A 24958-nucleotide genomic window follows, 5' to 3' on the forward strand; every position below is an offset into this window, starting at 1 on the left:
TAACCGAGTGGTTCGAGCGCTGACCTCGCCATGCGACTCAGGTTCCATGTTATACCCAGTGGACCAATACCGTTGTAATGTCCTCTTGGGCAAGGCATTAACGACATTTGATCCTGTTTAGTGAACCTGATGGGATAGTTATAAGTTTGACCAATGCTATAAAAAAATCAAAAACCAAAAAACTAAAATAAAAAATGTGTGACAAACGGAACTTGCGCAAGACTAGCTCGGTAACTGGGGGTCAAGCGATGAGGAATCATCGGGCGACGGGTGTAAGTCGTGCACAGACTTTCATCAGTTCGAGGATAAACATTATTATATCTATCGCATTTACAAAACGGCTCCATCAATTTATAGCGACCTGGGTGGTATGTTTTAATACCATTACATCATTTCTTGCAAAAGTGTTTTCTAGTTATTATTTGAAGTTTATGAACTTTTTTTTGGCAAACACTTCAACTGTCGTTTGATATTTGGAAACTTGCTCTGAATAACTTCGTTTCAACACTCCTTTTGGTTTTTCCCAGGTTGTTTTCCACTATCTGTGCTGATAAGTCTTTATTGTAATTGCCCGCTTGTTAACTTTAACACGGATTATTTATCTATGTCTTAATGTGTCAACTTTAGCTATTTGTATCTCACATTGTCAAAATATTGTTTTGCTTATTGCACCTGTTACAACTCACAGCTTTTTTCATGTCGAACATTTTAACTCCCTTCGCTTTCACTTTATATTAGCTCGCACTTCTACCAGCGAGCTGATTTAGTCAAGTGAAACATCGAGATAGAAAACGTTAATTGCGTGAATCATCGAAATCAACAGACGAGCTATCTGAGCTAGTCATGGTGATTGCAACTCATATATTAGACATCTTATAAGCAGTAGTATTATTATATTCTTGGTTATTTGTAATATCGAGAAAGTGAAACCTACAATAAAAACCTTTTCTTGTAAACTATTTCTGTTGTAATATTAAAACCTTTTGGCTGACAAAAGGTTAGAGTATTCTAACCGCACGCAACAATAGAGTCAGATAATTCAACAGGTAAATTTAGTTAAGACACCCTCATAAGTTAGGATACTCATAAGACAAAGTGCTCTTCACATTAATCTGATGTTCTTACCGACCCGTGGTAAACAGGGCTTCATCACTTTGCTCTCAACCCAGGCTACCTAAAAATCAGCTTAACTTTGTCTTTAAGTTAATGCGTTTAAATAGTGTATTATTTGTATCTATTTGGGTTTGGTGGCCACGTTGATGCTTTAAATTTGTTTTAAACTTATTTATTATGACGCACATTTTGTACTCGAGGCCTTGCCACATTTTCCTGCCTTAGTTGTGGTGTATTATTGTTATCATTTCTAATATGTTCGGCCATCACGCAGCGTCAGCACAAATATTTGTCCCTCACAATTATAATGGGAAAAAATAAAATGGATAAATGAAAGCAGAAAGTGTTTATACTTGAGTTGCCTACTTTCCTTGTAATTCTAAAAATTTTTTACCATTTCTTCTGTTAGCCTATGTATTTTGCAATTATTTGAGTTTTAAAAACGTAGGTTGATAGCAATGGAGCTGTATTCGATACCTCATGTAGAACAGGAAGTGGTGCTTAACTATGATGGAGATGGTGACTCGTCAAACAGTTCTGCAAATGATGATTATTTTGGATTCCTTAACGGTGTCATTGTTGGAATCAGATACTATTCTGGGATGGTATGAATTTTGTGAGATAATTTGAGAGTGGTTTTAAAAGTCTTAATAGATTATAATAATTTTTAATGAGTAATCTTGCATGCATAAACAAAAAGTTTTGCACTTCTGCTTGAGAGCATTCAAATGTTGTTTTGCTTACAGACCCTTTCCAAGTTACCGCCACCATTTTTTGGTTGGCAAGATTTTTTCAATCGCCAATACTTAACAATGGAAATTGTCGACCAACTTTGATTTATGTAAAATACGTTAGTGTTGGTCATTGGTTCCCAACTGGTGGTCCATAGAATACTTTTAAGGGTGCATAGTACCCATATTTTCTTAAGAGTGTATAGACTCATACATAAACTGACATAATGAAACTAAACATTATTTTGATTTATGTGAATGCAGGCGTCCATACAACAAGTAGATTGTATTATTGAACCCCAAATTATGCTCACTATTAACTGAACGTTTTAAATATGACAAAATAATAGCTTTTTGGAATAAATGCAGTGGTAAACTATTCAGTTCTGATACATCATCATGCATTACGGCAGAACTGTTATGTCATGATGCACAGTGCACACATAAGCCTAACTTGGAAGTAAGGTGATTTTCAACAAGAAATTGTGTGTGCAAAAACTCAAATTTTGGCGTGATGGCGTGCACTAAAGGCTTACTTTGTTTATTTTTTTAAAATTGACTGTTAAAGAACCAGCTTTTCTTTTTTTATTTTGTTATATATTAGCATGAATAAAAGTTGGTTGTACACGTTGATAAATCTCGTTCGTGCAGGTACCATATTTTCCACTATTGTGCATTAGCCTACGTCTGGACTGGAAGTAAGTTAATACAATGATCAGGTACAAACATTAAAGATAATTTACCATTTATTGTTTTCTTTAATTACCGGTTTAGAATTTCAGTGAAAAGTGTGTTGATATAATCTATCCTGTACGTTAGTGCAAGGTTGTCAATAAGTTTTAAAATTTCAAGTTTGAAATGTAGTTTAAAAAACTATATAGTCAAGTGGGGCAAAAAAATGCAAAATTGACAAACTTTTGATTTTCTCGCTAAAAAATGGGCCAAAAAGTCAAGTTTTACCCTCTATTGATCAATATTAATACTCCATTGATGTATCCAAAAAATTGGAGCATTATGTTTATTCTTTTAATTTTTATTGAATATTTTGTGTTGTTTTTTTTCCCCAGTGTTTGGGGCAATAAAAACCATGTACGGGGTAAAAAAAAACAATCAATTTCGACAGCAAATTTTGTTTATTAAAAGCAACACAAAGCAGAAGAAATAGCAATATATACAGATGAGGATGAAACTGTAACATCTTGTTCAAACAAACAAAGAAGTTTATGCATTATGAAGTCAATATTTGTTTAGGAACACAAATTTTTCTTTCACTTCCTCTTCCTCGGCAAAACCAAAATATGATTTTGCACGTCCGACAGAAGTTAACACGGCGGTTGAAGGACCCCAAAAACAATTTTCAACGTTGACTATATCTATGTCCTCCTTTTTTGGCCAGTCCCAATACACTGCACCTTCTGAAGTTGATTTCTTGTGCAAAAACTTAAATTCAGCTAGCTCAATTTTTCCATCAACCTCGTCTCTGAAGACCTTCAGAAGTTTTCCCCAATAATATGTTTTTGGCTTCTCCCAAAACACTGCAAAGTACTTTCCAAATTGCTTTTTGTTTATTTCCAATTTAATTGTTCTCTTTTCTTTCCTCTGTTCATTTATACTTTCTTCAGTTACATCTCTTCTCTCTTCCTCTACATCTTCCATTCCAACAACTGTGTCTTCTCTTGTTTCATCATTCATTTCTTCAGATTCATCGTCAGACTCTTGTACCATCTCATCCTCTGTATCTACTCGTTGGAAGTATCGTCACCATGCTCGTATCTACTCGTACTACATGCATTGGAAACACTGTCTTCCTTCCTCGCTTCTTAACCTGATCTTTCAAACGGTTCTTTAAAAGCGTCCTGGATACACCATACTTTATAGCAACACTATTCAAGCTTTGGCCTTGCTGTACTTCGGCCACTGCTTTTTCAATTCCTGCCTTGGTATAATGCTTAACTTTCACTTCATAATTCCTCACCATGTTTTAGTTTATCATTCACTCAGTACTCTAATTTAAAGATATATATATATCACCTGAAACATACGAGTACATTAGGATCAATATCTAATCAGAAATTAGTCTGAAGCGACGCTTCAGTGCTCAATGACACGAACTCAGAGCTAATCATATTGATGAAGGGCAAGTCAAGTTAAAGCATTTTATTTGCCTCAACGAAATTGCCTATTTGCCTATATACGAAACACAATGCTACCAGGACTGGTTAAACTAACACTGAACAGAGACTTCTGAAACTGGTAAATGCTTACAAGAAGGTTAAGCTTTTGAATAGCTACTTGGCAGGAGTTCAACAAAGTGGAATGGTACATAAATCAATTAACTACAAAGAACAACACAAAATGATTGGAGAGTGAAACTTCACACTTAACTTCACTCGCTTAACTTAATTTCAAATGAATCATCAGTACATTAGGTTTAATGTATTTACTAGAGATCAGGAAACTGAGACAATGCAAGTAAAACATTAAAATGTTAGTTTAATTCCTTTTAGCAACCAAAATCGTTTTAAAATGAAAGTTATTAAAGATGGGGTAAAAAAAAACAAGCACAGGGAAAATAAAAACAGCTGTCTTTTTTTGCCCCAACACATTGTGTAGTTTTGGGGCAAAAAAAGACAACATAGAATAGAATGAAAGGTTAACAGAAATCAAAATTGAAGTACTGGAGTACAATCATACTAAAATATCATGTAGATACACATAAAAAGATTGTGATTGTCAACCATCGTTTTCAATCCACAAAAAGTTTAGTAAAGAGCAAAAAAAGTTTTTTTGGACCGTTTTTGGGTCAATTTAGTGATTTGCATAGTTCCTGAAGAGTACTTACCTCTAGAACTGTATTGTATGTTAAAAAACTATGCAAATAAACGATGTTTCTAACCATGCAAAGCTTTTTCAAAAAAATCATTCTTAGGGGGAGTTGGGGGGGTTGTCCTTTTTTACCCCAAGTACCCCTATGTTTTTTTTTGCCCCAACTGACTATAATCAAGCAGTACGGACCCAATACTGCTCCAGACATCGGACTGATTGTGAGCAAAAAATGAGCTCAAAAGGTGGGGAGAAAAGAGACTTGAACATAACTACATAGTTACTGAACATAACCTTTGTTTTTTTTTATATGTATGAGAGTTTCTTTAAACAGTTCACACCTTCATGTGCCTCAGACGGCAACAAACATTCTTCACTGGTCTCTATCTTCAGAAATCCTTGAAACTGATTATATCAGACACAGTCATCTTTTCTTCAAATATCTCTCTACCATCTTGGGCCATGTTTGCTTTGGTCTGCCTTTTTCCCATTTTCCATAGGTTTCCATTATAGTGCAATTTATTCGGTGAAATAGGGGGTATACATGCCCTGCATACTTTACTTCAGTTTCATTGTTGTGTATGACAGGACATCAGATATTTTCGTTATAAAGATTTAATGAAATTCACAAGTCTTTTGGGAAAACGATAGTGATGTAAAATTTTCCACAGTGAAGCATGTTGCACATTGTCAAAAGCCTTAAAATTATATGTAGAAGGGAGAATTTCACTCATGTGACTGTTTAAGCATCAGTTGGAGGACGAAAGTTTGGTCAGCACAAGATCTTCCTTTTCTGAACCTGGCTTGTTGTTGTCACAAAACTTTATCAACTGTCCAAGTAATGTTTGCCTGTAAGATGTAGCTGTATACACCAGTGCATTACTTGGATGGGCAGGGTGAATATTTTTGCTTTGAAATTTTTGTTCTTTCCCAATGATTGTAATGATAATAATTATGCTGCATTCATTGCTGTTGCACTAGAAGAGGTAAATTTTTATTTTGCATGATACCATGTAAAAGCAGTTTAATTGAAGTACTTATCAATAGATAGCGCCTACTTCCTACTGCAATAAATGCTTCTAAGTTTTGGCCATCATTCAACGTGTCACATGTGCTACCGCGTAATTAAAACACTGGTATTGACCCAATGGCACTACTCGCACGATGCATTAATGTGGTGAGAACAGTAACCCAGATTAGATCGTGTCCTTATTCTGTTTTTGCAACTTTTTTTTTTCACACAACATCAGTTTATGAAAAAGTTTTGCTGCATAACTATGTGATGATAAGTTCTTTGCACTAAATGTCTGGTTACCCTTTAAACTTCACTCTACAAGTTTGTTACATTTCTTTATTTCAATTACCACATTCCTATGCAAGTCAGTACTTAGTGGTAGGCGAGTTCAATTGTTACAGATAGCGACCCTCTGTTGAACTTATCTTGCAACTTTTCACTCCTGGTGCTCATATAATGCACTCTACTCTCAATGCAGTCAGCTAGGAATTTCAGCAGTTGACCATTGGTAACGTTGCTTTTCACAAGGGGTAAATTAGAAAGGCGACTGGCCTACCGATTACAACTTTAATGTATACCAGAAGCGCAAAGTTTTATGCAGTTTAACCGTATATGAATTAACAGTACGCAAAGTTAATTATGAGATTTGAGTCGGCTTTTTGCATGCATTCCATTATTTGTATTTGCATGCTACAGTAGCTGGTGGGCCCAATTACTACCAACTATACATCCTATGCTAATGTTATATGCATGCTATGCTATTGGATTATGAATATGTAGTGTGGTGTTTATAGCCTGAATATATAACTACAAAACAGGTAAGCAACAGAGAAATGGTTGGACTGCAGCGTGAACCCAGTAATCCTTATGATTGCAATGCTGTTCGCGTAAATAACATCCGAGGAGAACAAGTGGGTCATATTAAAAGGGAACTGGCACGGGCTCTTGCAGCTGTTGTAGATAGAGGACTTGCCAGGGTAGAAGGGTATGATGTGTTCCTTCTCTTTGGTAGTGATTATGATCAACTTGATGCTCTGGCATTGTGTTTCTTGCATTTAATATACTGGCAGTGTGTTTTGCTTTTGATATTTTATCTACGTCTGCGGATCTGCACTGTTGGTCAACAGCGTTAAACTGTCCATGTTGTTTTAGCCTAGTTCCCAGAGGATCAGAGAATAAGTTTTCGATTCCAGTAGTGCTTTCGTTCTGGGGAGATTTGTCAAAACGTGACTTGACAGTAAAAGAACTAAAAAAATATGGTTACAGCTTGCAAACAAAACAACCTTTTAACTCCAATCAAGGTATACCAGTTTAACATTCTTAAAAGCTAGTTAAGTTAAGTGCTTTATATTAAATTTACTGATTGCGTAATTAAACAGCTTTAGCAGCATAGTGGAGTAATCATTGAAATGATCCTTTAGTTGTTTTTATTGTGGGTCGGTGACGCATCTTTAGGTAAAATTCCCTTTTATTATGTATATTTGTTTCTTTGTTTCAGATATATGACATAATAATATTTTTTTAGGCAGTGGATCCCATTCCACTTCTTACCACAAGCCAAAATTGAACACGCAATTCTTGACCCAAACACAGGTTGAAATTGTTTGTTAAAATAAAGTAAAATCAAATTACGTATTGAATTTGTAGTATAAATTGTTCAAGAAAAGCATTTACGTAATGATGTGATTTTGAAGTTTACGTAAATGATAATTAGGCAAAATTTATATTACTAACCTGACTGTATTCTCAATTGATTAAGTGCAACAAAGCAATTTTTCCTTCCTTGTATTGTTATAATTAGTTTTACTGGACAATGATAATGTTACTGTGCTTTTTTTTACATAGTATTTTTGTTAGCCAAGATATTATTACACAACTATAATTCAACTACTGACTAATTGAATACATCCATGTTTACGTTGTGTTTTTAAATCATAAAAATTGTTTGTAATTATAGAAAGACCTCTATCAGCAACTATATTAACCTGAAAATGCAAGCTTTTTTATTTTCGCTGGCAGATTTCCTCCCAGTTGGACACTTTATTTGAAAACTTAAGTGAGGCTGACCAAACTGCTGAGTTAGAAGAGTGTGAGGTAAGAAAAAACATTAAAATGGAACAAACCATGTTTATGTGTGAGATTATATCTTTTGAGGCTTAAAAATCCAGATTCTTTGTTTGCAATTTTCATTAGCAAAAAAATTTTGAATGTTAAGAAATAATTTCCACTTGTAGATAGACAATGATGTCCAACCCATGATTGAGAATAAAGTTGACTAACTAATCCTATTTTTTATGCATGTGACATGTCTCTGTAGTATTTTGTCCAAATAGAATTTTCCTTCGGCCGTAAGTAAGTCAGGTAGATTCAATAAAAAAAAACACATCGCTATGTTTTTTGTCTTGCATAAAGTGCAAAATGCATAGTTGTCTGCACTAGGAGAAGTTATTTTCATATTCTCAGTAACTGCAATAGTTAGTTTGTTGCACAAATACTGACAAAAATTCTCAGAAAATTAGACAGATTTGCGCCAAAGTTCACAATTTTTTGAAAATGAATTTGTCAATCTTGACCAATAGTAATATTTCGGCTTTTCATTGTCACAACAAGCTTTACTTGTTGCCTAACCTAGTGAATGAAGAAGCTATATCTGACGATATTTTATAAATTTTTGTTTAGGTTAAAACTCAAATAATTCAAATAATTGGATTCAGATAGATAACTTTTAATAATTAAAAAATAAATACGCATGTTTTTTGAGTCAAAAGGTTAGGTTTAGGCTATAAAGCAGATATTAAAATTAATCAAGCATCACCCTCTGTGGCTTCTACTCAAGGCCATACACCAACAACAATGAGAAGTAATTTATGTGTTTATGATTTAAATTGGACATGTCACCTGCATCGATAAATGATGTCCCATATGTGCTGGCAAGTATGAGTCAGTGAATGGTGATGTAAAAAAGTATTTTTGGCGAATTAAGTGACGGAATCATTTACGGTGATATTTCTGAAGTTAACGGTAATAAATGTAAGTAAATCAATGATAATAATCGACCAATCGAACAATCGACCATGTTTGGGAAAAGCTAAAGAATTTTTTAAAAACTGCTCAGTAATTTAAGTTACTTATATCATCTAGTCTTTATATCACAAAAATGAAGAAACCAAATGTTCGGATATATTTGTTACTTGGACAGTTAGTTTTACAAATATGCGAGTTCAACTGTTTTAACTTGGTCAAAAGATCCTTTTTTGTATTAATTACTTGTAATTAATTTTTGTATTAATTATTGTAATTTTTTTGTATTAATTACTATATATACAAAGTTTTTTTTTTACTCACGATTCAAAATATCAAAGAGGGGTTGAATATCAATATTTTTTGGTTGTTATTATATATATTATATGTTTATTCATTGAAGAATTTTGATTTCTGTGGTGAATGGTGATCATTTACAGGCAATAAAGACAAAGCTATTTAAACATCAAAGGCAAGCTTTATGTTGGATGACAAGAAAGGAAACAGGTTTGGATTTGCCACCATTTTGGGAAAAAGTAGAAACTGGAGGTAAGGATTTTCATTTAATAGTAGCAGTAGTAGCAGTGGTTGTTAGCAGTAGTTGAAATAATAGCTTAAAATATACCATAAATTATATAATAATTATCACTAATTTTCTTTGGAATACAAGGTGGGAACAAGTTGTTCAAAAACAACGTGACAAACTTTCACACCAAAATTGAACCAACAAAAGTTTGTGGAGGAATTTTAGCAGATGATATGGGATTGGTAATATCATAGAAGTTTCTTTGTCATATTATATAATTATTATCGTTAATCTGTATGTATAATATATTTTCATTTTCAACTAAAATCAGTAGGATATATTGAAGTAAGCTTTCCCAATGATATTTGCAGGTAATAAAATATGTTTTGGCACTCTATGCATTTCTTGCGCAAAAGTTAAATTTTTATTGTTTTTTTTATCAGGGAAAAACTCTTGTTGTTATTTCTCTTATTCTGGGCCATTCATGCAATAGCACTCCTTTATTTACCGTTAGTAAAAAGAAAAATACTAAGATCAGCAAACACGTCAGGTAATAATTAAAAAGTAATTACAGTATTTATATATTTAGCTTATAATATTTATTTTAGCATTCCAAACTTGACGGATTGTTAGAGTGGTAGGGATCTAATTATTATTGATTGCTTTAAAAGTAAAGCTTCGATTTGAATTTATAGCCCTCCCAGTACTTCACATGTCATTCCAGATGTCAAGCTGACAGAAGTGGTGGAAGTCGTTTCTCAGAATGATGGTAAAACATTTTCCTGAATATAATCAGTGTGGCGTGTTATTGTAAGATCTTGAATATAAGTTACACCCCTTTTTAGTGTGAAAAGTTGATAAAAAGTTAGTTCCTTTAAATACAAATATGCCAGCTGAGCAAAAGTATTTATGCATTAACTGGGTTTGAATGTATCTAGTTGTCAAGTGCACAAATCATTTACTGCGAATTTATCTCGATACATAAAGACATAGCTCTTTGATTAACAGTGCACATAACTTTGAGTACAACAGTGGTTATAGCAAGCAAACGCCACCTAGAATTGGCTTTAGTATTGCTTTCATCGGCTATTTCATCTTTCTTTTGCTTGTTTCATTGTATGTGGAGAACTGTTTCTGTTGTACTTTTATAAAATGTTTGAGTTGGTGTTGTTTTATAAATGTTTGTTTGGGTTTCTATTGGGTCTGAACAATTAATTTGTTCACAAAGACATGTTTGTTATCTTCACACCATGCCACTACTGATTTTTAAACGCCGCATGAAAATAATGATAATTGCATTACAACATTGGAACGGCAGCATTGTGTCTGTGACATGTTAAGTTATCACTAAGATGCGAGATTGAGGAACATTTTTCTGTTCTGTTTCTAACTGATCTAGCTGGTAGATTTGCTTGCTGGTCGCTACACATTTTGTTTAATAGAAAAGAAAAAGTCGTTATTTCACTATCATTACCATTCACAACTTCTTCTAAATTCACGCCGTTTAAAAGCTTTCACCACTAATTGTTCTGTGCCTGTGTTTTTCAGCCTTTTTTGTTTCACACCTCAGTTGATTTTCAAACAATCACTTTACCCAAGAAGATCCACTCAGGAAATGGTTAAGTGATTGAAAGACTCTAGTCTATCACTTTTGTGAGATCCTCTGTGATAAACAACATGCTTGCAAATTCTTAAAATTACTTTGTTATCTCTTTCAAGGAGGTTTTGCTATAATAATCTTAGTTTGGCCAAAATTAAGATTTATGTTTTACATTTTGGCAGTTTGTTCGATGAAAAAAGTTATGAAGTGTTGTGGAGTATGTCTTGTATTATTTTCGTATCCTGGGTTTTTAATTCATAATGAAAAAAATTAGGCCAATTAATTAGTATTATTTTCCTTCAGTAATAATGAATTAGGATATATTTTGTAATAGTTGCTGATACTTCCCATATAAAACATGATACCATTGTCAAGCAAACATCCGATTCAGTTTCTTCAAGCAGGTTACGTCAAAAACGGTTAGTCTCATCCAAAATATTTAGTTGTCGGCTTTGTGTAATGTTCAAGTTTCTAGGTATGTTTAACATGTTGACTGCCAATATTGACTTTTCTCATGAAAAGTGGATGCCAGATGGTTTCAGCTGCCAACCAAGATTAAACTTGTTAATTGCTGTTTTGTCACCAAGGTCTTTGCCACGATTTTACACAATGCTTTACATGCAAACTATCGAACCCTGGCACATGAAAGTTATGTCAGAGATCTCGATAGTAATCTGGATAAGTTTGGAACTTAAGTTAGATTTCCAGAACATGATTACAAAATACTTTTTCCCTTTTTGATGTTTTAAAGTTGGTACCTTCATTGCCCTGTCATATTGCCATTTGATTTTGTGGTAATCAACATGTTAAACCGCTTGTTTAAAAATACTAGTATCGTTAATTAACGAGTGATATGACTTTGGTAAATTGCGTCGCAGAAAAACAAAAAAGCCAGCAAGATATCTAGAAGTAAATACAGATGATGATGATAATGATGATGAAGCCGGTGTTGCCAAAAGTTAGTATAATAATTGTTGCGAAGAGCAGATGTTGACTTTGTGTTTTAACATTTCTTTACTGAGTTATTTGAGTTGCGATGTCTTATTCAATCTAATCGATACAAATAGGTGCACAATGTTGTGTATAGCGAATATGAATGTTTTTACAAAAAGCTTTGCAAACTAAGATCTACTAAAAAGATGTATTAGATAAACTAACTGGTAGTCAAAAGAACAGATGAGTGTTAGATTTTAAGCGACACGTTCTTAAAACAAGCAGTCTACTGCCTTGCATTTGGTTACATACTGTTTTCGTGGCATAAATTGTGCAGTTGTAAATGAATTATTTTGCATTTGTAGAAAATAAGGATGCTAGAAGAAAAAGAAAAAGAAGAAAACAAGTCAATGGAGACGATGAGTATATTCCTGAATGCAGCACTGAGAGCATTAAAACTCCGTTATACCAGCATGCAGGTACATTTTGCCTTGGAAATTTTTTACAAATTACATGGTAATCTGTAGCAAGAAATGTGTTGTGTGAAAAGTCTGTAATATTTTTCCCAAATTTGACAGATCCTCTAGCTAAGTCATCTGCAGAAAGTGGCCCTACATTTAAAAAAGGTGAAAATTAATTAAATTTAATATAACGTTGGTTAATTTTATTTGAAATCTTGTCCCCACCTTTTACCAGTAATTTTATATAGTAATTTCATTTTTCTGTTTAAATTTACTAAATGAACCGAAATCGGATTCTTTAACTTGTGTTATCTTTGAAATTTACTATTCTGAAATTGGCAATGAATCAAAATTAAAGTTTACATTGAAGTTTTTCTTTGCTTACATTCAGGCAAATCAATGCCAACCCTGATTGTCTGCCCACTTTCTGTAATTTCCAATTGGGAAGTAAGTGTTTAGCACATAGCATTGCCTCAGATGAGGACTACCTTTAGAATATTGTGGTTATCACATGTGGCTTTTGTTTCTTACTTGTTAAACAACACAAGTTGGTAATTTTTTGTAAATAATTTTAATCTTTCTTTTAGCATTTCAGAATAGTCTGCTAGAAAGTTCTCTTTACATTTAGTTATGACTGATAGTTCCCAGCATTCATATGCTGTGTTGGTTTTACTGAATATAATACTTTCTATTATATAATACCACCAATAGAATCAAATATACGAGCATGTGCATGACACAGCTGATGTAAAAGTTGCAACATACCATGGTACATCCAAGATTGCTCTTGAGAGGCAAATACTCATGGAGAAAGATATTGTCATTACCACTTACCAAACTCTGGCTATGGAGTATAAGGTTAGCATGAATCTTTACTTGAACCATCCTCTGGCATTTAGGTTTAAGGCAGGCATGTGCAACCTTTTTCACTGGAGGGCCAAATACAAAATTTTGAATGACAACGCGGGCCACATGATTTTTTTCAGAAAAAATTAGTATCGTAAAACGACTTTCCTATGCAGTTTATGTAGTTAAGAAATAGATTTAATGCAGTCCACGACACACTTGTGCGACAATTTATTGAAAAACTGTGAATAATTGTCGATGGAAGATAAGGAAACTAAATTCAGTCAAGCGTATTGCGAAATTATGCAACGCAACATTGTTGCATCACAAAGGGCATCGCATTGCGAAATGCATCTCGCATTGCGAAATTATGCAACGCAGCATTGTTGCATCACAAAGGGCAATATTTCTATACAAAGCGTGCGAAAATTTCCATTGCTTTGATGTAAACTGCATGAAATAGTGATGGCTAGTATGAAGTTCTAACATTTTGCTGAGCACCACGCGGGCCGCACGGAACAACCTGGCGGGCCGCAGTGCGGCCCGCGGGCCACTGGTTGCACATGTCTGGTTTAAGGGGTCATGTTTAATTGATCTGTTAAGAAAAATAAGAAGTCTGGGTGTCTACTTGGAATAGACTGGCTTCGTGTAATACTTGATGAAGGACACATTGTGAGAAATCCCTCAGCTTTGCAAACTCAAGCTTGCTTTGCCATTAAAGCCAAAAGAAAATGGGTCGTCACAGGTAGGTTACGTTGATTAGTTTGACTGGAAGTTAGTAACAATTAAGAAATTATGTAAACATATGTTTTATATTTAATGTGCATTCTATTTTTTTGTTGTTTTTATCAGAAAAATATTTTCTACACTTTGTTTTGTCATTTCGGGCAACATGGTTACTAGATGCATTTTTAATGTATGTATTGCATTATTCAGCAAATCCTAGCTTTGTTGCTTTAAAATATTTTGTCTACTTATGTTCACATGATGAAGTAAGCTAAAGCTTGTGAAAGCTCTTGTTAACGGTACTAGCAAAGCGTACCAAGTTACCTTGAAGGTGCTATCTATTAGCTTTGTTCTTTTGAGAGGTTAACACAGTTCTACCATCATCCATATTTCTTGGTCTATACACAGACTATACAGTAACCTTTTGTTTAATTGTTTTTTATTATGCTATTGTTTTTGTTGTAGGAACTCCTATCCAGAACTCCATGAAGGATTTATGGACAATTGTATCATTCTTGGGATTGGAACCATTTACAGACCGGGGCTGGTGGAGAAGGACAATTGAAAGACCACTTAGAAATGGAGAAGAGGCGGCAATAAAGTAATACGTGTTTTGTTTTATGTTTATGTGTTGGCTTGTGTCTGCTTAACAAAATCTGATAAAAAATTTGTCAAAAAATATTTTAAATTAATTAATATACATTTTCCTTGAAAGCAAGATCTGGTCAAAAAACCTATAAAGTAGCTCAATTGCTATGTTGGTGTCATGGTATCTTTTTAGAATTCTGTTAAACAAAGCGTGATTTTCAAATAAGTTTTGCAAGGTGGTATTCATGATTTTTATATTTGAAAAGGAGAGTTCAATGCATGATGGGCTGCATTTGCATGCGTCGCACAAAAACGCAGCAAGTTAATGGACAACCGCTTGTAAACCTCCCTCCACGAAATGTTATGTTGCAAACATTTGAAATGCTGCCAAACGATAAACTCAATTACAAAAAGCTGGAAGCTGCTGGAAAACGCACCATATCTAAGTATATTAATAGGTTTTTACATGGTAAAAATGGTTTTAATATTAACCTGTTTAATTTGGTACTGTTTTACTTAATATCCTTCACTTTTATATTTATGCTAATATTGTCAGACATAATATTGCTTTTTAACATGTTTTGTATTATTTTATACTGAATTCATTGTTTTAAGATATTTGTGCGCTTTAGTTTGATTGATTCTGGGTCAGCCATGAGCCGATATGCTGACATTCTTGTGATATTGATGAGACTCAGGCAGCTGAGCTGTCACTCGTTTCTTGCCAAAGAAGCACTCGCTGATTTTTCCATTGATGGTAACTATCATTTATACACTATGTCAGGATGTATACTGTATGGTTTACATTTAAGTAAAATTCAATTTAAACTTTCTTGTTTTAGTCGGCAGATCTCTTCCCGAAGCTGAAGTAAAACAGTTGGTCTTAAAAATGATCATCCTTTTGAACTCTGGCTCAGTTGAAGATTGTTGTGTTTGTCTTGATTCTTTGAAGTGTCCTGTCATAACCAGATGTGCACATATTTTCTGCAAACCTTGCATTTCAGAAGTTATTGCGAGTGCTCTAGTTAGTTAATATTGTTATAGTTAGCATTGTTAATAGTTATAGTTATCAGCTTGTGTTGTCAAGTCAAGTTGACAAGTTTTTGACAAATTTTGTCAATATTTCTTTTTTATCGGTTTTATTATTACATTTAAAATAATGATGTAGGTACTGTTGGCTCTTGGTTCTATGAATAAAAAATTGATGTGGTTTGATATATTCCAGATACTATAACTGATATAGTGCCAGTGATATGTGTTTTGTGAGTTTTTCAGCGCAAACAGGCATTAACCGTAAAACCTTTAAGTTATTAGCATAGAAATATGAGTATTTATCTGAAATGTATTTTACATGTTTGTTTAGGGACATTCAATGTGTCCATTTTGTCGAAGTCCTGTTAAGCAGGAGGAGCTAACAGAAATGCCTCCTGATGGAAAAACTGAAGATGAAGAGGTAGATAATGATGAAGCGATGAAACCAAGTGCTAAGGTCAGTGCAAAAATTTGCTTCCTTGGTAAAAAGTAATGTTGTTGGTTTTGCAAGAAGTAGAACAGTGGGTGGAATATGATTTACAAGCAGACATCAATGTCATCTCTTTTCTAATTAAAAATTTAAGATGACACTCTATTTATTTATGATCACTTTTTATTTTACAGATCAACGCATTGATTTCTCAACTCCTTGAAGTGAAAAGATCAAATGCCAATACAAAAAGTCTTGTAGTTTCTCAATTCACATCATTTTTGAAAATAATAGAAAAGCATTTGCAGTTAAGTGATAAGTCTCATCATTAAATAATGGCATGCTTGTTACTTACTTTGTATTTAAATGTAATTTATTCAATATATAACATTGCAGTCACTGTATTCTGAATTTTTAATGTTACTGTATGTGTAGTTGTGTACTGTGTAGGGAATTGTAGGTATATTTTTTGAAGCATTTCATATCTGTGTTTGTGGTTATTTTGCAGAAAAATGCAGATACAGACTATAATGTTTCATGGAGGTATGTCATCAGCTGCAAGAAAGCAGGCCATTAATGATTTCCAGCATGGCACTGCCACTATTATGCTCTTGTCTTTGAAGGTACTGTCTAAACACTAAAATGTAACCAGGGTGATAATGGGTGATTAAAGTTTTGTAAAGCACTTTTCTTTCACAACAACTAACAGTGTTCAATAGGTACAGAGTTAAAAATCTGTCTATTTTTGTGTTGTATGCTTGAAATGGTTGCAGTGTAATGAAATCGTTGTACTCACTTGTACTTCTGCTATATTTCTGTTCTGTATAGTCTGGTGGTGTGGGCTTGAACCTTACAGCTGCCTCCAATGTATTTTTGATGGAACCTGCGTGGAATCCATCCGCTGAAGAGCAGTGCTTTGATCGTGTTCATAGACTTGGACAAACTAAACCGGTATTTTCTGTTTGTGTAATATGTCATGATGTTAATTACGAAAAAAGTGGTTAATTTTTAATATTAAAGGGTAATTATTGAATACTTTTTCTAAATAGTTTCATATATTTTTTGAGATTTTGCTGGTTTGTTTGTTATATCAAAACAATGTTGAAGCATAAAATTATCTGTGTTTTGATGGATGACGTTTCTCTTGTGCAGGTAACAATCTACAAGTTTGTTTGTTCAAATACCATTGAAGAAAAGGTTCTAGAGATACAAGACATGAAGCGTAAGCTTGCGTTGGAATCTCTTAAACAACGAAGCTCTGAAGATCGAAAACATCAAACCCTCTCTGAGCTTAAAATGCTTATGGACATGCAGTAGTTCTGCATAATGCATATATAAATGGATGCTGTGTTTGATATTGTTTGTAGCCTGACATAGGGGTATGTCTTTACATTTACATTACTGCATGCACACATTTTAGCACATCTCAACTGACTTGCCCTCATTATTTGCTGAAGAAAGGAAATACTTTAACTGATGTGCCGTCACATTCCACTTTGTTGTATTCTGCATTTTCATATTTGTTTTTTCACAATTTTCATCGTGTTTTTTCGCATTGTGTGGTTTTTTAATCCACTGCCATATTATACAAATGCATGAATACCGATGAATACAATTTTAAGCATCTGTTATATTCACCAATCATTCTGTGTCAAATCCATTTCATACTTAGACTGTTTTGGCCTTTTTTTCTTAGCTGTATTTTATTGCTTTATTTCTTTGTATGATAATACGCATGTTTACTAAGCAATACAATTTTGTTTCAAACATGCGATTGGGTTTGCCTGCCACTGGCTAGTTACAACTGATGTGACCAAGTCAGGTTACACTTCATTCACAAAGTCAGACTTCAGTTGCTGCAAGGAGCAACTTTGATTTTTGTCAAAAACGCAACGTCTATGCTTGTGTAGGAAGTAAACCTTATTATACTGTAATTATATGCATATTGTGCATGTTATTTTGTTCATACAAGAGTTTTATATATCAATCTTTTTTATATGAAACACATCCATTCACGGTTAAACATCACGGGATGAAGATTAGTGTTTTTCCATATTAAACCCCGCTAGTGTGTGATTGAAAGTTTGTTTGAAGGCGGTTGTGCCATGGGGACTTCACCTAAAACAACATTTCTATTCCAAAAAGAATTCCTAAACTATTTATATAATAATCCTTAAAAATGTAAAAAAAAGAACACCTTAATGACTTAAAGCTAGTAATGCAAACTAATTTACTCTAGACTTTAATTCTAGGGTTTTAGTATTCGATGATGAAAGAGCAAAGATTGCACCACCTAGTGCTATGTAACTCATAGCAACTGTAGCTTCCAGAATGGACTTGGTTATTAGTGATTGTCGTTTTGGTTGTACTGGCCTGTTGGAATTAAAAAGACTTTTACTGAAAATAAATTAAAACTTGAAGATATGAATTTAGAAGAATTAGGGAATTCCCGAGAATCATGGTGCACGGTGGAGTTAAATAAATCTCAAGACTGGTGCAGGACAGAAAGAAAACATTACAAAGTAGGTTATTTATACTCGCTACCGCAGGTTTTAAGACCGTATAAGCTAGCCTACTCGATTCGACATTTAGTATCACGTCCCACGTGTAGGCTAGTTCGTTTAATTTAATCAACTTCGTTGATAAAATGTCTACGAAAACAGGAAAATTTCCATAAAACTGAGCCCACATTAGCTGTTATTTCTTACTGTTGTTGCATAACTACTGAACTAACCAAATCTATAGTTTATCATGTTAGCATGTAACGTAGGCCTTTACAGCAATTTAGTCAACTTTCCCAGGGATTGTAGACTTACTACAATGCTTGCGACTTAAGTTTGATATTAAGTAACGTGCATGTTCAGGACTGTGTGTAGGTCTAGTATGGTATTATATGGGGTGGGTTACTGGGTGCACATTTAAGTCATGCTTCTACATTAGATTCTGAGAATTTTAATTACTTCAGAAATTTCTTTATTGACTTGTAAACAGAGTAACCTTTGACATGACGCATAAAAATCTTTGAAATCTATTTATTTTAGAACACAACAAATGTTTCATGTTTGATGCCAATAGCAAGGTTCTCATAAGCAACTTGTCACTTAGCCTACTCTTCACAATCTCAAACATAATAAACAGCTTACCTCATATAACCACTGTTAAAGGTTACCAATATTTCGCCATGTTTAAATGTTGAGAAAGTAGGGCTACTGTGTTTGGGAAGATATAGCCTACTGTATTTTTAACTGATTTTAAATAAGTTCGAATTAATATATATACTATCTGAACTTGTAGGAAAACTTCAATAGCACAGCATTTGACCCAACTCGAAACATGCAACTGGAGCAAAGGTGTCAGTGGAAGGTGGATGCACCAACACACAGGGAACGAAGACATTTTTCATTAAGTCGTGAGTGTAGAGTTATGTCTAGCAGCAACATTTATCAGTGTGCTATGATCACAACACAATGCACATTATGTTATAAAAGAAATTGACCATGGCCATACGTACTGTAAAACCTGGTTTCATTACAGTTATACGCATACACAATTACAGCATAGCAGCTGCATGCAAGCGGGATTGAACCAAGGTTGTGCCTTTTTGCAAAGAAGAAAGTGTAATACAACAATGCGTCTTTGGCAGAATATATTTTTTATTTGCACGAAACGTAAAGTAAAAAATGTAGGGGAGGATATATTTACTGTGTTCGAGATACAATTTTTCGCAGTCCATGCAATAGCAACTTACATTTTAAAGCTACGTCCAGAAGGAAAACCGGATATCGGAATGTGCCAAATCGAACACAAATCCAAATATTACGTTTAAAAACGATCTTTTTTGTTATTCTTATGAATCTGGTGAACAGATTCACTTGTAATCCTATATTTAACAGAAATAAAACGTTGAAGTTCTAATTTTTTTGGTTGACATTAATGACGGTGAAAGGATTGTGAGTGCTGTTGTAATTTTATAAACAAAAAACAAGTCGATTGCAATCATTTATCTGTAAAGTACTTGTAAATACTATTTTTTCAACTGTCAAGAATTTTGATCATGCACAATATCGAAATTTGGCAGGTTCGGTTTGCTCTAATTTAAAAATCTATTATTCATATTCTCAGTTATTCAAATATTTTTCGATTTGGCACATCCCTAGCCGGATGACAGCTTTGAGAGGTAAATGCAAAACCAAAGGTATAACATGGAATCAATCTTCATGGGTAATGCATAGAAAGAACATTTAATAATGATTTAAGTAAGATATATGATTAACAAAAGAGTACTTTGAGTTGCATTGTTAAGCATGTAGCCATAGATGGGCAGTACTGCGGTACTATAGTACCGAATCTCTATAGCGAATTAATTTTTTTCAAGAAATTTCAGTCGGTCTCGGTACTTTTTGCATTATAATTTCAAAATTGTAACAAGTATGTTTTCAAAAATACAAGTTAATTAATCCTTAGTAATAATTTTAGCACATGTTGATCTTTTTTAATCCAGAAATGTCAAATAACACAAGAGATCGAAAAATACAAGAGATTGCTGTCACATATGTTTTGACCTGGAGTAACCATTACCAGGAGAATAAAAGCAGCAAATATTGCATTTGCAGCAGCATCTTTTACACAAAAAGTACCAGTACCAAACTACTCTTTTAGAATAGTACCGAATACCAGAACCATCGGTGCATTTTTTACTAAGTACCGGTACTGACAGTACTTTCAAAGTACCGGTGGCCCACCTCTACATGAAGTTAATTTTATAACAAAACTAAACACCAATCAACTAACAATTTTACCTCAAAACTAGTTTTGGGCTTGCATGTTTTGCCGTTGGATGTTGCAAAGAAAACATTACAGCATTTCATTCACCCTAAAATATGTGACATTTCAAAACGGTAGACTGGTTATACCCTCAACTCCAATCAATATTGAGATTGTTTTGTAATAATCGATGTATGATGGGTTATAAAATTATTAACTCGATAGCTGTAACAAGCCATTTCAGGATTTAAACAAATTGTATGAATAATTTACGTGAATTATACAGTTTTCTAATTTAAGTTAAACACTATTTTGTCTCATTTGTTAATAGTGTATAGGCAATACTAAAATACGATTTCAACGAAGGTAAAAGGCTTTGAAGGAAATTGACTTATTTTGTTTTGCAGATTCTTGCCAACTGAATTTTTAATATTTCTTAAGTGATACCTTGATGCTGCCAGAAATAAAAACAGAAAAAAGCCACATAACTAGCAATGAGATTCTTCACCTTGTAAAATTTCTATAATACAGTATATGTTTTTGTAAGATGCATGTAATTATTGAGATTGATGAATACCGTGCCATTTAAATTACAGGACCACAAATAAAATGAAGTGGTCATTTACTTTTGTATAAAACTCTTCATTGCTCATATACTGTGAAGAGTTTAAATGCTTAAAAAAGTTTATCTCACCGGTCACTACCCTGTATATTCTTGTTCAATTCACATTTATATGCATGCTCGAGTTATATACTCTATAGTTTGAGTATTTGCTAAGCAATAATTTATTGCCTTTCATCTCAGCAAACACTGTAAAACAAAGTTGTATTAAAGTCAAAAGAGAAATGTGGTGGGAACATTATGTAATCTGTTCATGGTTGAATCGAATCGGTATAGATCTGAACAGATAGATGTTTTACTTTTGCAACTCTTAGAATCACATTCATTAACCTTACAAATTTACAACACGACTTAAGATGATTTTCTACCAATTTTCAGCAGTGCATACATCATATTTAGCAATTATGTATTGTTAAATGATAAGATGAAAAATTGGTAGCATAAACTTCACTAAAAATATGAGTATGCATGTATGTAACATAAGCAGTGAAGCATTGTGTGAGTATTCAATAATACAGTACTGTTAGTACGATGGATAATTAACTAAATAGTAGAAATAAGGCAAGTCGGCCATCCAGGAAAAAGCAATGATCTTGTTATGTAAGTGAGGTGTTTGCAGTTGAGCGGTTTCTAATTCACAGATCTCTGGGGGTACAAACTGTTTTGCCAGATTGTTTAAAATTTGAAACATTGACCTGAGCACGACATCAAATTTGTTCCATACACAAGACAATTATTAATACAGTTTATGTATTCATGATTTTGTTGTGTTGAGAAACAGGACGATTTAATCAACACAATGACCATAAGATAGTCGGCTGAAAGTTTCAGAGATTTAGCGGTTTTTTGAAACCATTGTTGAGTGGATGCAACCACTTACATTTGAAATTTGGTAAATCGTTAACGTTTTTATATACATTCTCTTGCATGATGCCGTGTCTGAGACTACAGCATATGATGTTAAGAAAATACGTTACCAAAATGTTACAGAACGTTCACTTTGAGTACACTATCTGATAACATTTGCGTGCACACACCTACACAAACCAATTTTAATAAAACAACCAAATAGCAAGCTTGCAATGTAGCTGCATTTGGGAGAATTTTGCAGTTCCTGTAAATATCAATTGTAAATTTTTGACGGTAATTATATAGATAGACCGTTGACTATATTAAGCGAGCTACATTTAACTGTTTTGATAGCTATAGCTGTTTGTGGTGATACATTCAATAATGTATGTTAACAACTTGTCTATTAACATAAAGTCTATTCTGAAACATGAAAATTTCAAGGCACCTGTACACCAATTCTTCACTTTAATGAACATTTTAAAACACACAAATCAGAAAATCAAGCACAAAGCAATATGGAGTTTCATTTTCAAATATATACTCTGAGCAGCAAAGACAAAATTTAAATAGTACAGAGGGGCAGTGATAAAATTGACTTCCAACATTTTACTCTTATCAAAACATTTGAAGAATATGTATTTGATGGGGTAAATATAGCAAGAAATTTGGCAAGCAGCTAACATATTACAGACTAATGCATAAAAATCTTTTAGGTGATAATGGTCATCAGATTTTACTTGGGTAATAGATCTATTGTCTTATACCTATTTCCATAAACAATACTGACATTTCTATCACGTGTGAGCACAATGTGAAGGCTTTTCAGTGATATGTGTATGGAAATTCTGAAGTTGTTTGAAAATTTATAGATAAATACTGGACGATTCCTCAATGATAGCCTTAAACAACTGGTTGATCAAAATAGTTTGTACAGTAATAGTAAGACCAGAGTAAAAGAATCAAGAAAACAATCCCAACCTGAGACAAAATCATTACATACATCATAATCATTCCCAGTAGTTAACAACAGGTTTGTGAGTTATAAACTCATTTGAGAAATATGAAAATGCATGTCTTCATAACAACCAAATTACACATGTTTGCATGCAGTTAAAACATTATATTGAAAAGTAGGTTATAAAAGAAAGTATCCGTTGGTAAAATAGGGAGTGCTACTTAAATAGGACTCCAACAACAATATATTTTGCTCACAAGAACGCTTCACACCATTGTTTCAGACATGAGTATGCATCACCACCTTGCTTCTTATTTGCTCCCACCTCTTCTTTCATCCAATCCAAAAAAAGCTCTTCATTTTTCTTTAAGATTAGAAATTGACCGAGCACCACATAAGCCTAAACAAATCATGCAAATATAGTATCATAAGGCAACAGTGGGGTGGTTCATCTCTTTTTATTGCTTTTAACCCAAGTACAAACACGAAACTCAAAACCACTAATGGTGTAAAATAAATCAAACCATGAGCAAACAATACAACTCCACATCATACAAATATAGCTTGTTTTGTACAATACACATGGTTATATACCTCAACATTGCAAATATGAACAAGCAATTTCTTCGAAAAAAAAAACTACTTTACAAAACCAATTATTATCACTAAACTTAAAAGCAATTCTCTTACTTTGTCATAACCCTTGTCAGTTAACCTTTTTCCAAGGACCTCTCCTATGCCAGCAATTTCTCTCACCCCTTTTTCACCCATGGGCTCACCGACAAATTCTTTATGCTTTTGTGATGTTGAAGACATATTGCTTGTCAAAAAATTTAACTATATCTTACAATACTGAAATAAAAACAAGATATGAATTGGCTGGGTTAGGGTTAGGATTTATCGTTCGATAAAGTCGTTCGATCAACTGTCGGTTCGATTAGAGTTAGGGTTATGATTTATCGTTCGATCAACTGTCGGTTCGATTAATTGTCGTTCGATAAATTGTCGTTCGATTAACTGTCGGTTCGATTAATTGTCGTTCGATAAACTGTCGTAGTACCACTAAATAAACCTTTCCGAGTTACTGTCAGGGTGGTAAGATTTTTTCGACCGCCTTTACGTTACAATGGAAAATGTCAATCCACTTTGATTCTTTTTTAAAACTACAACCGTTTTGGGCATCGAGTTGTATTGATTTCACTCAGGTAAGTAGGAATTATATGAATTCATATGAGTTCAATTCATATTCATACACATAAAATGAATTAAAGTGGGTTGACAATTTCAATTGCTAAGTATAGGAGATCGTAAAAATGTTGCCACCCAAACAATATGGCCCCTGTAACTCGGAAAGGGTCTATTAAAACACACGTTATTGCTTCTAACTCTGCAGAAGACTTAAAAATGTTTTATCTGTGATCGAAGACAAAGACCCTTTATTAGTAAATGACATAAAAACTTTTTCGAAATTACCAAGTTTGGAGCATGCCACAACAAAGTTCACACAGCCAATGCGAAACATGTTATCGGACTAAAATCGATAGCATGACAAAATACATATAAGATAATACAAAATAAGATAAGAAGATCAGAAAGCATGCAGTGAGTTTATCTTTAACATGTGGTTATATGAAAGATATAGGTCAACCAAAGGCGATAATTTTTTTTGTTTGTTTTTTATAATGACTGGTGCACATTTTTTTGGGGGCAAATCTGTGTACAATCGATTTAGGACGTTTGACCATATTGTACATAGACACTTGAAATTTAGTCTACAATTAAAAAAGCAATCTTGCTTACTATACCTGCAAAAAAAATATTAAATTGGACTAAAAATTTATAATAAAATAGCAAATTTTTGGTAAAATTTGGATACTGGGTACTTTCGTAGACTGGCTAGCCTACCTCATCCTATGGCCT

At 33.5% G+C, this 24958-nt stretch overlaps 3 protein-coding genes across 4 annotated transcripts; 2 read left to right on the top strand and 1 right to left on the bottom strand.

Annotated features, from left to right (window-relative positions):
• The first annotated feature begins 1502 nt into the window (after positions 1-1502).
• On the top strand, positions 1503-18234 carry LOC143461983 (helicase-like transcription factor). 2 transcript variants are annotated; one of them, XR_013118113.1, is made up of 26 exons: positions 1503-1718; positions 6501-6667; positions 6835-6983; positions 7208-7275; positions 7702-7776; positions 9144-9252; positions 9374-9471; positions 9673-9779; positions 9925-9998; positions 11164-11248; positions 11708-11787; positions 12128-12241; positions 12341-12388; positions 12615-12670; positions 12935-13081; positions 13673-13814; positions 14261-14396; positions 14650-14829; positions 15016-15140; positions 15226-15407; positions 15747-15872; positions 16040-16152; positions 16354-16468; positions 16674-16796; positions 16998-17224; positions 18098-18234. XR_013118113.1 is itself a non-coding variant. In XM_076959953.1 (25 exons), the coding sequence occupies exons 1-25, from the start codon at positions 1572-1574 to the stop codon at positions 17160-17162; spliced, it is 2931 nt and encodes a 976-aa protein (XP_076816068.1). In that variant the 5' UTR covers positions 1503-1571; the 3' UTR covers positions 17163-17616. The 2 variants fall into 2 exon arrangements, 1 of the variants encoding a protein (XP_076816068.1); XM_076959953.1 differs by lacking the exon at positions 18098-18234 and having other exon boundaries at positions 16998-17616.
• On the top strand, positions 18233-21456 carry LOC143462011 (protein SPATA45 homolog). Its single transcript, XM_076959997.1, has 3 exons — positions 18233-18367; positions 19140-19254; positions 21017-21456. Exons 1-3 carry the CDS (start codon positions 18269-18271, stop codon positions 21037-21039), a joined length of 237 nt encoding a protein of 78 aa, XP_076816112.1. The 5' UTR covers positions 18233-18268; the 3' UTR covers positions 21040-21456.
• A 1075-nt stretch (positions 21457-22531) lies between these two features.
• On the bottom strand, positions 22532-23909 carry LOC143462010 (barrier-to-autointegration factor-like). Its single transcript, XM_076959996.1, has 2 exons — positions 23729-23909; positions 22532-23438 (listed from the first exon to the last, which is right to left on the bottom strand). Exons 1-2 carry the CDS (start codon positions 23852-23854, stop codon positions 23292-23294), a joined length of 273 nt encoding a protein of 90 aa, XP_076816111.1. The 5' UTR covers positions 23855-23909; the 3' UTR covers positions 22532-23291.
• Positions 23910-24958: the final 1049 nt, after the last annotated feature.

The sequence above is a fragment of the Clavelina lepadiformis genome, chromosome 6 (assembly GCF_947623445.1).
Source record: "Clavelina lepadiformis chromosome 6, kaClaLepa1.1, whole genome shotgun sequence".
Taxonomy (NCBI): Eukaryota; Metazoa; Chordata; class Ascidiacea; order Aplousobranchia; family Clavelinidae; genus Clavelina; species Clavelina lepadiformis.

What these genes read in the sequence shown, in the direction of transcription:
- LOC143461983 (XM_076959953.1), top strand. Translation starts at nt 1,572, where the DNA reads ATGGAGCTGTATTCGATACCTCATGTAGAACAGGAAGTGGTGCTTAAC. An exon ending in GGACTTGCCAGGGTAGAAGG is followed by an intron (nt 6,668 to 6,834) that starts GTATGATGTGTT and finishes ATGTTGTTTTAG; the next exon opens with CCTAGTTCCCAGAGGATCAG. An exon ending in AGTCGTTTCTCAGAATGATG is followed by an intron (nt 9,999 to 11,163) that starts GTAAAACATTTT and finishes ATTTTGTAATAG; the next exon opens with TTGCTGATACTTCCCATATA.
- LOC143462011 (XM_076959997.1), top strand. Translation starts at nt 18,269, where the DNA reads ATGAATTTAGAAGAATTAGGGAATTCCCGAGAATCATGGTGCACGGTG. An exon ending in CAGAAAGAAAACATTACAAA is followed by an intron (nt 18,368 to 19,139) that starts GTAGGTTATTTA and finishes CTGAACTTGTAG; the next exon opens with GAAAACTTCAATAGCACAGC. An exon ending in AAGACATTTTTCATTAAGTC is followed by an intron (nt 19,255 to 21,016) that starts GTGAGTGTAGAG and finishes TTTGTTTTGCAG; the next exon opens with ATTCTTGCCAACTGAATTTT.
- LOC143462010 (XM_076959996.1), bottom strand. Translation starts at nt 23,854, where the DNA reads ATGTCTTCAACATCACAAAAGCATAAAGAATTTGTCGGTGAGCCCATG. An exon ending in CTGACAAGGGTTATGACAAA is followed by an intron (nt 23,439 to 23,728) that starts GTAAGAGAATTG and finishes TGATTTGTTTAG; the next exon opens with GCTTATGTGGTGCTCGGTCA.